The 15059-nt window shown below is 42.5% G+C and overlaps 1 protein-coding gene across 1 annotated transcript; it reads right to left on the minus strand.

The window, feature by feature from the left end:
- Positions 1-2154: 2154 nt before the first annotated feature.
- On the minus strand, positions 2155-12579 carry CYB5D2 (cytochrome b5 domain containing 2). Its single transcript, XM_073665193.1, has 4 exons — positions 12230-12579; positions 4368-4508; positions 4048-4231; positions 2155-3224 (listed from the first exon to the last, which is right to left on the minus strand). The coding sequence occupies exons 1-4, from the start codon at positions 12504-12506 to the stop codon at positions 3011-3013; spliced, it is 816 nt and encodes a 271-aa protein (XP_073521294.1). The 5' UTR covers positions 12507-12579; the 3' UTR covers positions 2155-3010.
- Between the last annotated feature and the right edge of the window lie 2480 nt (positions 12580-15059).

Here is a 15059-nt window from a genome sequence, read left to right on the forward strand (position 1 = left end):
GTTTCCGCTGAAAACGAATTTGAGGTAGAGAACATTCTGGCCACCAAAAGGGTAAGAGGGAAGACCTTTTTTCTAGTAGATTGGAAGGGGTTTGGTCCTGAAGAGAGAACGTGGGAGCCCCGGGAGAACATCCATGCCCCTCTCATCCTTGCTAAATTTCTGTCTGGCCTAAAAAAGGGGGGGCCTAAAGGGGGGGGTACTGTAGCGTCGGCGTCCCTGCCCTCTGCTAGGCAGGGACGCTGTTCCCCTCACCTCTCTGCTCCGAGCCCGGCGTCCTCCTTCCGCTCTGCTAGCAGCGCGCGCTCCTTCCTGGCCACTGTGCTTAGGGCGCGCGTGCGCTCCCTTCCTCTTAAAGGGGCCGCGCGCGCCATCCTAAGGAGTCCCCGGCCAATGGCCGGAGGACTTCACCATATATAAGGCACCTCCTCCAAAATGGAGGTGCCCGAGCAATGTTGTAGCACTGTTCACTACTCTGCTTCAGCCCTCAGGTCCCGTTGCCAGTTACCTGCCAGATACCTGCCAGATTCCTGCCAGTCTGCTGTCTAAATTCCTGCCTGATATCCTGCTACCTGCCTGCTAGCCTGAGGTCCGACGGTCTGCCTTACTACTCCTGTCAGTCTGTCTAAGGACCAGCTTGCCCGCTCACCTGGGAGCGCACATCAACTACCTGCCTGCTTGCCTGAGGTCCGACGGTCTGCCTTCCAACTCTTGTCAGTCTGTCTATGGACCAGCTTGCCCGCTCACCTGGGAGCGCACATCTGCTACCTGCCTGCTAGCCTACCTGGAGGCTCTGCCGTCACGTGCTGTGACCACCCTCCTGTCCAGAGACTTCTGCCCGCTCACCTGGGAGCGCTCATCTGCCGCCTGTCTGTTGGTCTTCCTGGAGGCTCCGCCGTCACATGCTGTGACCACCCGTTTATCCAGAGACTCTCGCCTGCTCACCTGGGAGCTCACGTCTACCATCAGCCGCCACAGGTCGTACCAACCCTTTACCCAGAGACTGCCCCGGTCACTTGCCGTGACCATCTGCCCGTTCACCCAGAGACTGCCCCGGTCACTTGCCGTGACCATCTGCCCGTTCACCCAGAGACTGCCCCGGTCACTTGCCGTGACCATCTGCCCGTTCATCCAGAGACTGCCCCGGTCACTTGCCGTGATCTCCTGCCCGTTCTTCTAGAGACTGTCCCGGTCACCTGCTGTGACTGCCTGCCTGGTCGCCATCCGCTCCCTTACAAGGACCGCCCCCTTGTATAGTAGCTCAGAGGTTCCGCCTCCCAGACCCGTTACAGAAACCAGGAAAAAAATTGCAAATGTGTAAAAATAAAATCCAAAAAAAACAAACTGCAACTGTTTTGGGGGGTTTTGCTTTTACAGTGTTCATTATGTGGTAAGAATGACCTGGCAACATGATTCTCCAGGCAAGTAACATTACGGCAATATCAAACTTTAGGTTTTTTTTGTTGTTAAACTGGTTAAAAAAATGTGCTGGTCTCCTTTTTTTTAACCCGGTTTCATTCTCATTTTTACATCAATGGAGCTGCGTGAGGGCTTGTTTTTTTGTGTTGTAGGCTGACATTGTTATACCATTTTGATGTAGATATTAGCTTTATCTTGATCTGTTCTTGCATTTTTTTCAGAGTTGTGGTGTCCAAAAAAAACACCACAATCATGACTTTGTTTCTTTTTACAGTGTTTACTGATTGAGTTAATTAATTTTATATTTAGATAAACCATTTTTAATGGAGGAAAAGACGATGATGTCAAATATTATATATTTTTTAAATGTATTTTTCCTTTACTTTTCAGTCTCATTTGGGGACTTAAATGTCTGATCACTCAATGTATATACTATATAGCAAAAGTCACAGTCTCCAATGTCAGAGATTTACAGTGATATTTAAAAGGTTAAGAACAGAAGGCTGAGCTCAGCTCCACTTACTGCTGTTAGGAATAAAGCAGGCTCAGCTCCTGAGCCTGCAACAAAGACAAGGATCCGACATACTACTACATCATATGTCATTACTACGTCTTATGTCGTAACAAAGTTAATTCCGCTTTACTGAATGTTTGGTTAGTTTATTAGAGCACATTAATAAGCTAACCCAACTGATTTATCTACCAATAAAAAAAAAAAAAAATAATTGAACTAAAAGCCACATGTGAAACAACTGTTTATTGGTATATTGTTGTCCTAGCTTGTACACATGTGGATCAAATCTACTTCTGTGAAGCCTTGTACTTCATTTACAGCCATCAGATGCTCATGGACAAGCTGCACTTAAAATTGTGTTCCAGTCTTCACTGTGATTGCTCCTCATGCACATAATGGTGTAGTTCTGTATAGTGATCAAGCTTTCTAATCACTTTCTGTAGGGTTCACAATTACTGAATAATGATGTTTGGTGAGGTTATTCTTAAAGTTGCACATGCCACTGTACAGCCCCCTATATACACCTCTGGTGTATGAGGCCTTATAGGAGAAGCATCAATGAATGCCATACACCAAGGAGAAATCTATGTAAATACAAAAACCAAGAAATCAGATTTGGGGCTAAAGAAGGAAACTTTGGAAAACGACAGGCAGCCTGCCATTGTTTTTGTCCAAAGTCAAAATTTTTAAGTGGTTGTGCATCTGGCTGATAAATGTATAGCACAAGCTGCACCACTTATATGATGCACCAATTAGACATGTCACACAGGGTTTTTCCAATGTGACATCATAATTTGTAGGTATCACAATTTTACTAAAACCATACATTAGTAATAGTTGTCTTCCAGAGTCCATCTCATCAAGATCAGCACTTAGAATTAGTTTGATACGTATTCCCGGCAAGACGTCATGTTAGCGTTACATCGAATCAATGATGTCGTGCCTAGTAATCAGAGGAGTCACCAAGGAGGTTGGCAGGGCTCTGGTCCGTTGGACTAGCGTCCTGCAAATCTTTTAGCTCATCTGTACTTCCAATGTTATCAGTATCTGTCCATTATGTTTGCGTTACAGATATAGAATTTATTCTTTAAGCAAGCACCAGTCAAACAGAGGGTTGCAGTCTCTATATTCCTTCAGGGAAGGATTATCTAGATCTCCGCGGTCATCATGTTCTATAGTCTCTGGATTTTCTGATGGGGGACCAGTAGTCCTGACGCATACACAGCGATATCCATCATATCCAGCTAGGTACAATTTTCTGGGGACTCCGACCCAATCTCTTTGTATTCCACCACTACAAAGACAAAACAATAATTAATCAGTTGTAGCTGGCTTTATAAAAGTTATTATACAAATACACAGTCTATCTAAAAGGACTGTCCACTCCCTAAATTGTATTTTTCATAACCCCTTCAGCACAGTGTAAAATTAATAAAAAAAAAAATAAACTCACTTCTTCAAGACTGGCAAATGAGCCCTAAAGCCAATGACTAGTCACCACTGTGACCAACACATCAGTGCTGAGTCAGGTGACTGCTTGCAATGATCACATCTCCATATGACTATAACAGGATCTTGTTTGTGATTTTGTGACATATGAACACTGCAGCCAATCAGTGGCCACAGTTGATCAACCCTTTAGCAGTCAAATGACTTGAATGATGAGGAAGTATGGAAAGTGGCAAGGAACCAGGGCAGCACTACAACAGGTGCAGCAGCGGATCGGTAAGACAATTTTATGCTATTATTATTTTTTAACTATACTGGGGTTTTATTGAAAAACAAAAAAAACAAGTGGAAAACCCCTTTAACATGCTTTGTAGAGAAAGCAAATAAATGATGACCATTTTCATGGCAGAGTAAAATATGAGTGCCATTTTTTACTGTCAGCTACATAGATTCTGCTAAATATCTATAGTGTATGACAATCTGCTTGACCATAAGATAGAAGGGCAGGTCTTGAGTGCCTAATTCAGTTACATTCTTCCCTATATAGCTCTACATGGGAAGTATACAACTTTTGACTATGTTTAGCTAATTTTCCGATGCGGTCCGTAGTTCAAAGTTGCAAATTGGGGCTCAGACTTGGCCATGCCCAGCCTGGGGCTGCTACTCACCTATTTTTGGAACACCACACTCTGCTGGCACCAGAGTTAAATTCGGAGTTACATGGTGGAAACTGTTTATTCTCTTCAAATCTCTGCTCTTTTAACTTTACCCCAATATCAATAACGGCTAATGCATCTTCCAAAGCTTTTGTAGGATTTCCTTCTTCATCATAAAAATGTCCTATTAGTTTACCTTATAGAAAGAAAAAAAATAAAGACTGTAAGTACTGTCTTATTAGTATATGTTTCTATGCATGAGCTGGTTACCAGCAGAATATTATCATCAGCACAACTGTCTCTCATATTGGGGGCAAAAAAAAACAACATACCAACCACTGCATAGTTCTTCTGATAAAAACTGAGCCAATTGTGGAGGTGTAACATCTGCGAGGGTGACAGTTCGGTCACATCATCTACTAATCCACCTTCTGTAAAGTCACCAGTCACGTAGGCTCTAGAGGCATCTCTTGCTGTGAAAAAGGAATATACAATTTAGTTGTTTTAAGCTGGTGCTCTACCAAAATGTATTTATTTCAGAAAAATTCTGTAACGCAAAACTCTCCAATTGCCATATGGGCCTTTCAATAGCAGCTGTGGAAATCACTATGCACAATCCACATTTAGCAAAAAATTTTTGCACGGAGCAACAAATATGCTGCAGATTTTTAATTCATGGTTGATCTGCACAGATTTTCACTAAGAATTTCATCACATCGATGTACAGGGGTGAAATCTGTAGCAAGTCTGCAGCAAGAAATTGGGAGAAGCAGGGAGTGCCCGCTGTTTTTAACAGTCTGAGCTGCTAATAGCTGCCTCTGTCGCTCCGATCAGTTCAGCCACAGAATAAAGGTAAATTGAACATGAAGAGGAAGTCAGAGATCAGCTGCAGGACGGACTTCTTCATGTTCAAAAGGTAAGAGGGTGGGGACAGTGACGCCAGCGCTGATTGGGCGCCGGGCACCACGTGTCATTCCACCGCATCAGAGCTTAGGGACCGCGAGTATTGACTCTGCTGGAACAGCACCAGCACGGGAGGGGAGTATAGGTTATTTTATTTACATTGGGGCCGAACATTTAGTTCAAGAAGGGGTTGTTCTAGTAGTAGACAACCCCTTTAAGGCTTTTGAGTGACTTTTAACCACTTCAGGTTAAAAAAAAAAATGCCGAGCAGTTGAAGTGATCTGACCATTCTTCATTCATTTTCCACTCTGAAAACGCTCTATACTTTATAATAGATGTCAATGGGAAGGATTAAAAGATGCCCAGTGTTTTCGCTTCAGAAACCACTAGCAGGTTCGGAAAACCACCAGTACAAAAGATGCCATCAAAATAATGGAAAAATGGTATATAAAAAAAAAAAAAAGCCAGTGATCCAAAATGATGAACAAACACTGAGGAAACCAACAAAAAGATGGCAAAAAAAAGACATTCAGGTAAAAAAACACTGACGTGTCTTGGAAAACACTGTGGGTTCACCCATATGTAAAAGACGTGTATGGCAGAAGATGTATCTACAGATCTACAACCCCTGGCAAAAATTATGGAATCACCAGGCTCGGAAGATGTTCATTCAGTTGTTTAATGTTGTTGAAAAAAAGCAGATCACAGACATGGCACAAAACTAAAGTCATTTCAAATGGCAACTTTAGGGCTTTAAAAAACACTAAAAGAAATCAAGATTAAAAATGTGGTACTCAGTAAGGGTAATTTTTTTCAGACCAAGCAGAGGGAAAAAATTATGGAATCACTCAATTCTGAGGAAAAAATTATGGAATCATGAAAAACAAACACACAAAAGAATACTCCAATACATGACTAGTATTTTGTTGCACCACTTCTGGCTTTAATAACAGCTTGCAGTCTCTGAGGCATGGACTTAATGAGTGGCAAACCGTACTCTTCATCAATCTGGCTCCAACTTTCTCTGATTGCTGTTGCCAGATCAGCTTTGCAGGTTGGAGCCTTGCCATGGACCATTTTCTTCAGCTTCCACCAAAGATTTTCAATTGGATTGAGATCCAGACTATTTGCAGGCCATGACATTGACCTTATGCGTCTTCTTTCAAGGAATGTTTTCACAGTTTTTGCTCTATGGCAGGATGCATTATCATCTTGAAAAATGATGTCATCATCCCCAAACATCCTTTCAATTGATGGGATAAGAAAACTGTCCAAAATATCAATGTAAACTTGAGCAGTTATTGAAGATGTAATGACAGCCATCTCCCCAGTTCCTTTACCTGACATGCAGCCCCATATCATCAATGACTGTGGAAATTTGCATGTTCTCTTCATGCAGTCATCTTTATAAATCTCATTGGAACGGCACCAAACAGAAGTTCCAGCATCATCACCTTGCCCAATGCAGATTCGCGATTCATCACTGAATATGACTTTCATCCAGTCATCCACAGCACACTATTGCTTTTCCTTAGCCCATTGTAACCTTGTTTTTTTCTGTTTAGGTGCTAATGATGGCTTATGTTTAGCTTTTCTGTATGTAAATCACATTTCCTTTAGGTAGTTTCTTACAGTTCGGTCACAGACATTGACTCCAGTTTCCTCCCATTCGTTCCTCATTTGTTTTGTTGTGCATTTCCTGTTTTGGAGACATATTGCTTTAAGTTTCCGGTCTTGACGCTTTGATGTCTTCCTTGGTCTACCAGTATGTTTGCCTTCAACCCCTTAATAACATCTGACGTACTAATACGCGTCTGTGCCCTGGGACTTAAGAGCCAGACCCGTATTAGTACGTCATCGCGATCGCGCGCGCACACAGGCTGTGCGGGCGCGATCGCCGCCGGGTGTCAGCTGATTGTCACAGCTGACACCCGGTACTATGTGCAGGGAGCGGTCCTGCACCGCTCCCAGCACATTAACCCCCGCGATGCTGCGATCGAAGTCGATCGCGGCATTGCGGGGGCAAGGGGAGGTGATCGGCGATACTCACCTCCTCTTCCGGCTTCCAGCGCAGTCTGCAAAGGCTTCCCGGGTGTTGCCATGACGACTCGATGTCGTCATGACAACATCCGGGTCACCAGAGAGCAGGAAGATTGCTTGGACATGCGCAGTGCATCTCCAAGCAATCTTCACACTGTGCACTTCTGACAGCCTTCATGGCATAGGGATGGTGCTCCATTCCTGTGCCATGCAGGCGATCAGAAAAAAAAAAAGTGAAAGTCCCAGAGTGGGACAAAGTAATAAAGTGTATAAACTGTGTGAAAGTGGAAAAAAAAGAAAGTGCAAAAATATTATAAAAAAATAAAAAAAATAATACACCAAAAATAAAAATATAATGTACCCATCAATAAATATTATTATAAAAAAAATTAAAAAAAAACAATAAAAGTACACATATTTGGTATCGCCGCATCCGGAACAACCTGACCTATAAAACTGTCCCACTAGTTAACCCCTTCAGTGAACATGGTAAAAAAAAAAAAAAAAAAAAAAAAACGAAGCAAAAAACAATGCTTTATCACCATACCGCCAAACAAAAAGTGGAATAACACGCGATCAAAAAGACGCATACAAATAAAAATGATACCGCTGAAAACGTCATCTCGTCCCGCAAAAAACAAGCTGCCATACAGCTCCATCAGCCGAAAAATAAAAAAGTTATAGCTCTCAGAATAAAGCGATACTAAAAAATATTTTTTTCTAGAAAATAGCTTTTATTGTGTATAAGCGCCAAAACATAGAAAAATGATACAAATGTGGTACCGCTGTAAACGTACTGACCCGAAGAATAAAGCTACCTCATCAATTTTACCACACGCGGAACAGAATAAAAAAAAAAAAAACAATTCATGAATTGTTGGTTTTTGTTTATTCTGCCTCCCAAAAATCGGAATAGAAAGCGATCAAAAAATGTCACGTGCCTGAAAATGGCACCAATAACAACGTCAAGTCATCCCGCAAAAAACGAGCCGTCACATGACTGTCTGCCAAAATCTGGAAAAATTATAGCTCTCAAAATATGGCGATGCAAAAACTAGATTTTACAAAAAATGCATCTTTTAGTGTGTGACAGCTGTCAGTCATAAAAACCCCATATGATTCTGGCATTGCTGTAATCACACCGACCCGAAGAATAAAGTCGTCTAATCACTTATACCGCACAAGGAACGGCGTCAAAAATAAACTCTTGGGTTAGGATTGGGCTAGGGTTAGGGCTGGGTTTGGGGCTAGGGTTGTGCTGGGGCTAGGGTTGTGCTGGGGCTAGGGTTGTGCTGGGGCTAGGGTTGTGCTGGGGCTAGGGTTGTGCTGGGGTTGGGATTTTTTTCAAAAGTATGAAAAAAAGATGACGATATGGCGACTAGTGTTGAGCGCAAGTGCTCGCTACTTGAGTTTGCATCGGGTGCTCTGGTATGCATTGAGTATCGTGGGTATTTGAGTGACATGCTCGAGTCTCTGCCCCATATGCTTCGCGGCCAAAAAACTTTACGGGGATTGCCTGCCATGCACGAGCGATCCCCGCATGTTTTTTTTTGGGTGTCTAATAACCGTGAAACATGCGGAGCAGGCACTCGAGCACACGCTGTACATGGTGCATACCTGAGTACCCGATGCAAACTCAAGTAGCGAGCACTTGCGCTCAAGAATAATGACAACTTATTCAATATGATGACCTAATGTAAACAAATTCTGTGCCGTACCTCTGGGTTCAAAATGTTCACTATACACCTTAATAAAATCCTTGAGGGGTATAGTTTCCAAAATGGGGACACTTGTGGGGGAGCTCCACTGTTTAGGCACATCACGGGCTCTCCAAACGCGACATGGTGTCCGCTAACAAATTGAATGGAAAATCGGCTCAAATTGTTAGCGGACGCCATGTTGCGTTTAGAGAGTCCCTGTGTGCCCAAACATTGGAGCTCCCCCACAAGTGACCCCATTTTGGAAACTAGACCCCCCCAAGGCACCTATCTAGATGCATAGTGAGCACTTGGAACCCCAGGTGCTTCACAAATTGATTCATAAAAATGAAAAAGTGTTTTTTTTTTTCACTTTTTCATTATTACGAATCAATTTGTGAAGCACCTGGGGGTTCCAAGTGCTCACTATGCATCTAGAAAGGTGCCTTGGGGGGTCTAGTTTCCAAAATGGGGTCACTTGTGGGGGAGCTCCAAAGTTTGGGCACAGAGGGGCTCTCCAAACGCAATGTGGTGTCCGCTAACAATTTGAGCCAATTTTCCATTCAATTTGTTAGCGGATACCATGTTGTATTTAGAGAGTCCCTGTGTGCCCAAACATTGGAGCTCCCCCACAAGTGACCCCATTTTGGAAACTAGACCCCCCAAGGCACCTATCTAGATGCATAGTGAGCACTTGGAACCCCTAGGTGCTTCACAAATTGATTCGTAAAAATGAAAAAGTGTTTTTTTTTTCACTTTTTCATTTTTACGAATCAATTTGTGAAGCACCTGGGGGTTCCAAGTGCTCACTATGCATCTAGATAGGTGCCTTGGGGGGTCTAGTTTCCAAAATGGGGTCACTTGTGGGGGAGCTCCAAAGTTTGGGCACACAGGGGCTCTCCAAACACAACATGGCGTCCGCTAATTATTCAAGCAAATTTTACAATCAAAAAGTCAAATGGCGCTCCTTCCCTTCCGAGCCCTGCCGTGCGCCCAAACAGTGTTTCTTCCCCAAATATTGGGTATCTGCGTGCCCAGGGGAAATTGCACAACAAATTTTGGGGTCCATTTTTCTTGTTACCCCAGTGAAAATAAAAAAAATTGGGTCTAAAGTAACATTTTTGTGAAAAAAGTTAAATGTTCATTTTTTTCTTCCACATTCAAAAAATTCCTGTGAAGCACCTGAAGGGTTAATAAAGTTCTTGAATGTGGTTTTGAGCACCTTGAGGGGTGCAGTTTTTAGAATGGTGTCACTTTTGTGTATTTTCTGTCATAAATACCTCTCCAAGTGATTTCAAATGTGATGTGGTCCCTAAAAAAATGGTTTTATAAATTTTGTTGGAAAAATGAGAAATCGCTGGTCAACTTTTAACCCTTATAGCTCCCTAACAAAAAAAAATTTTGGTTCCAAAATTGTGCTGATGTAAAGTAGACATGTGGGAAATGTTATTTATTAACTCTTTTGTGTGACATATCGCTCTGATTTCAGGGCTTAAAAATTCAAATTTTGAAAATTGCAAAATTTTCAAAATTTTCGCCAAATTTCTGTTTTTTTCACAAATAAACGCAAGTGATATCGAAGAAATTTTTCCACAATCATGAAGTACAATATGTCACGAAAAAACAATCTCAGAATCAGGGGGATCCGTTGAAGCGTTCCAGAGTAATTACCTCATAAAGTGACAGTGGTCAGAATTGTAAAAATTGGCCCGGTCATTAACGTGCAAACCACCCGCGGGGCTTAAGGGGTTAACAACCTTATTATGTTGTTTGTATTTGGTCCAGATTTTAGACACAGCTGACTGTGAACAACCAACATGTTTTGCAACATTACGTGATGATTTACCTTCTTTTAAGAGTTTGATAATCCTCTTCTTTGTTTCAATTGACATCTCTCGTGTTGGAGCCATGATTCATGTCAGTCCACTTGGTGTAACAGCAATCCAAGGTGTGATCACTCATTTTTAGATGCAGACTAACGAGCAGATCTAATTTGATGCAGGTGTTAGTTTTGGAAATGGAAATTTACAGGGTGATTCCATAATTTTTTCCCTCTGCTTGGTCTGAAAAAAAATTACCCTTACTGAGTACCACATTTTTAATCTTGATTTCTTTTAGTGTTTCTTAAAGCCCTAAAGTTGCCATTTGAAATGACTTTAGTTTTGTGCCATGTCTGTGATCTGCTTTTTTTCAACACCATTAAACAACTGAATGAGCATCCTCCGAGTCCGGTGATTCCATAATTTTTGCCAGGAGTTGTACCAGGCCCAGTTTATGTTTTCTCATTGATTCCAGTATACGGCGTCCAGGACAGAAATGACAATGGATCCTGACCGAATTCACTGGCTTATAATGGATCACTCCCGTTGTTAAAATAGATGGAAGGAATAGGGATATTCCAAGAAACACAACAAACACACTAAATGGGATCCAGCAGGCGCCCTTGGCATCCATTGTATCATGGACCTGGCAATGCACAAGAGCAGCTTGACGAAATATATCCACGGCTGCAGTATGAACATGGCCTTATAGAAATATACAATTATATAGTTAAATTGGACCAGGACCTACTGACATGTTTGTTTTAGTAAAAAGTATTGCCATAAAATAATTTTTCAACGCTTAGAACTCTTAGATGTACTATTCCTCCTTTATGCCCATTGGAAATGTATGAGTAACCTAAAACAGTCAACTTTTGGAAATGGTTCTTCGGTAAAGCGAAAAGAAAATGAGAATACCTGAGCCAACATTTTTCTCACCATATACCATACCCTTTGTGTTATGCTTTAAAAAAAAAGGTGCAAAACCAAAATGGTGCAGGATAAGGCTAGACCACCTCCACTACTGGGTTGTGACCATCAGGCTCGGGAAGGGGATGCAGAACATAAAAAGGTGCTGCAGTCATGAAAGACTGAGGATGTGATTGAGGATCTCTGCCAAGGGGGAAGTAGGAGAGGAAGAGTAAAGCTACATTCACATGTTCAGTATTTGATCAGTTTTTTACCTCAGTATTTGTAAGCCAAAACCCGGAGTGGGTGATAAATACAGAAGTGGTGACGTGTTTCTATTATACTTTTCCTCTGATTGTTCCTCTCCTGATTTTGTCTTACAAATACTGAGTGTGTGAACGTGGCCTAACTCTGTTATACGGGTGTGCCAGGGCTCTAATGTAGTGCTGACAGGAGGGAACATTCGGGGATCCCTCCCTATAAAGCAGTCTATAGGATGCCCAGGAAACTAGATCTCGCCCTGGAGTCAGGGATATCCCCACTTTTTCTGGGGGTCTCCCAGGCCATGCAGAACAGTTGGAAGCCTGAGTAACACACAGTTTCCAATTCGTGCATACAATTCCAGGAGGAATAACAGAGTAACATCACAGTGCAGAAGTCTAGTTGCTCCGGAATTATTTTCTAAAGAAAACTTTAAAAACAAACAGCTGTCTATTGCGGAATCCAATAAGCGGCAGTTCATTCCACCCCTTGTCTGCTGCCCTCTATAGTGAGTGGCATTTACATGGCACATTGCCCCCTATAACCAGAAATTAGGATTTGTACCTGCAAAGAAGCTGTAGGAGCCCCCAGGACCATAATGCTTCATCCCCTTCTGCACATCAAACACCTGCCCTAGCACAGCCAGGTACAAGCCCGGGCTGCCGTGCCCCCCGTGGTAGATGGACAGCTCCCCCTTACTCAGCAGCCGTACTGGGGTCACACTGCACTTCTCGGGAAAGATATAGCTCAACCCCGGGATCTCAACGAAGGTCCATGGATCCGTCCGCATGCCCAGCAGTGCTGCCAGGCACAGAGCTGCGGCCGCCAGGTACCCGAGCATGGGCACTGCACGGACACTGCGTGTTCCGGGGGCTCAAGGGGCGGAGCTAATGCTTTATGGTGAACCAATACAGTCGTCACACTGCCATCTAGTGGCAACAATATGGATTACAGCCTGCATCAACCACACAGTCATCAGTGATTTTGGCGAATGACCTTGCCTCACTATTCATTGCTGTGGCCTCTGCATTATATATATTATCTCCACATTGGAACACTGCTTTATGGTATCTGTGCATGTAGCGTTCATATTATTGAAGGGTTGTTTGTGTTATGAGAAATTCTGCAGTAAAATGTTGGAAATGCATCATCAGTGAGTGAAACCAATTTTAATGGTATTCCTAAAGTTATCCCATATCGCTGCAGTTATATTTATAAGCATGGCAGCCTGTATTCTGATCACTACCAGTCCAGATCCTCCACGGACCAGCGATCAGGTGTTCCCGCAGAGTGCAGACTCAACAACCAGCCACACGGGGGCGATGCAGCATTACATACTGGGCTTTCCGCTCTGCCACATAGCGGGGTCCTGAGCGATGTACCCTATCTAGGCCATACATACAGTAGCAACCAAAAGTTTTTCATTTTGTTTAAAAGTGTGATTCCTTCTGTCTGGTTGTTGTGATGCCATTTTCCTGGAGATGAAATGAAACTGCATGAAGTTGTCATCATGCAAGACCTTAATTTTAACTAAAATGCTTTTGAATATAGGTATGGTCATCTAATTAAAGAAAACTGACTGCCAAAAGCTTTGCATATATTATTTATTGACCACAACATACAGAGTAATTCATTGCTTACAATGCCATAACTTAGTATTTTGTAATATAACCTCTTGCTGTAATTCCTGCACCACACAGACGGGGCATTGAAGCCACTAGAGTATTCAAGACATCTTGAGGGATTTTGCTCCATTCCATTTGCAAATCTGCAAACAATTCATCTCTATTGCTATGAGTACAGGTCCCAACTCACCGCCCTAACTCATCCCAAAGGTGCTCTATAGGGTGTAAATCAGGTGATTGGCTTGGTCATTGCTGCAGGAGAACATTTTTCTTTGCTAACCAGTTGTTGACTAAATTTGATGTGTGCTTAGGATCATTGCCTTGCTGGAATTTCCATCCCTTGCCTACTTTGGTTTTACTATGTGGAAGCATTACATTCTCCAGTATATCCTTGTACATGGTATCATTCATATTTCCATCAATTCTATGCAGGGAGCCAATGTTAGATGCAGAAAAGCTGCCCCAAACCATGACATTGCCACCACCATGTTCCACTGTAGGTGTTTGGTACCTTACATCATTACATTTTCCAATTGGGCAGTATATATAGTGCTGAGCGAGTATGTCTCATTAACCCTTTTGGCGAGCACGCTCGGGTGCACGCCGAATATTTTGGCATGCTCTGCTTTTCATTGACTGTCGCGTCGGCATGTGTCACAGCTGTTAGACAGATGTGACACATACAGAGGTTGCCTGCCCATGGCGACAGTAAATGAAATGCCGAGCACGCCAAAAAACTCAGCAAGCACCCGAGCATGATCGCCGAAAGGGTTAATGAGACTTTCTCGCTCTTCACTACTTCCTATCACTACCAAACTTGGATTCAGCGGACCACAACACCTTAGACCAATCTGTTTCTTTTCATTGGCTGTGTTCTTTGGCAAACTCAAGTCGGACCTTCCGGTTCTTTGCAGAGATGAAAGGCTTCTTGACTGGAACTCGTGCATTCAACCCTACTGCTCTTAGCCGTCACACCACAGTTTTGCTACTCACTTTGACCCCATATTCTTCGTTCATTTTGTGCAAAATCTGTACAGCACTTGTATGGACTTCAGATACTGACTTTTTCTTAATAATGTGACCAACTCTGGAGGAAGTTTTCCGTGGTCGTCCACTTCTAGGTTTGTCAGCTGTTCCATAATCTTCTTTTTCTTTTTTTTAATATACGTGACACTTGACTCTGAGAACAGTTGAATTCCATAGATACCTCTTTTTTGCTTTTGCCTGACTTCACTCTCCGAATTATAAGCTTCCTGACATCTGGTGATAAATTTGGCTTGGTCTTTGCCATGTTTTAACGTAAAAACAAATAAAAAAAAATGTAGGCAAAATTTGACTAATCATGACGAACTATACAAAACATTTGGCCCAGGAAATGTTGAAAACTAACACATAAAGGGATAAAACAATGTCAAACACAATTTTCGTCCTTATGGCTGACAACCATTTGCTTCCGGTTTACTAAAATCACGAGGAAAATGGCATCACACCAACCAGACAGAAGGAATCACACTTTTAAAAAAAATGTAAAACTTTTGGTCGCTACTGTATGCTCTGTTGTTGTGGTAAGACAACTCCTTTAAAAAGAACCTGTTATGTCTGATAACACTATTAGCCTACAGCTATAGAGTTAATCAGAAGGTTAATAGCGTTATGAAGGCGCCTGGCTACAGTACTGAAACTGCAGCCACTGAAAGAAAATGAACTTCATTTCTCCTGGGAGCTGTCACCTTTCAGTCATGCAGTCATTCCTGGAGCACTTACAGTCA

This window comes from Phyllobates terribilis, unplaced genomic scaffold, assembly GCF_046119375.1.
Source record: "Phyllobates terribilis strain yellow unplaced genomic scaffold, ASM4611937v1 Scaffold_2__4_contigs__length_985480577, whole genome shotgun sequence".
NCBI lineage: Eukaryota > Metazoa > Chordata > Amphibia > Anura > Dendrobatidae > Phyllobates > Phyllobates terribilis.

Excerpts from the sequence above, each read along its gene's own strand:
- CYB5D2 (XM_073665193.1), bottom strand. The coding sequence starts at position 12,506 with ATGCTCGGGTACCTGGCGGCCGCAGCTCTGTGCCTGGCAGCACTGCTG. Across the intron at positions 4,509-12,229 it reads CTCCTACAGCTTCTTTGCAG|CAAGAGATGCCTCTAGAGCC; the intron begins GTACAAATCCTA and ends CCTTTTTCACAG. Across the intron at positions 4,232-4,367 it reads GAAGAACTATGCAGTGGTTG|GTAAACTAATAGGACATTTT; the intron begins GTATGTTGTTTT and ends TCTTTCTATAAG.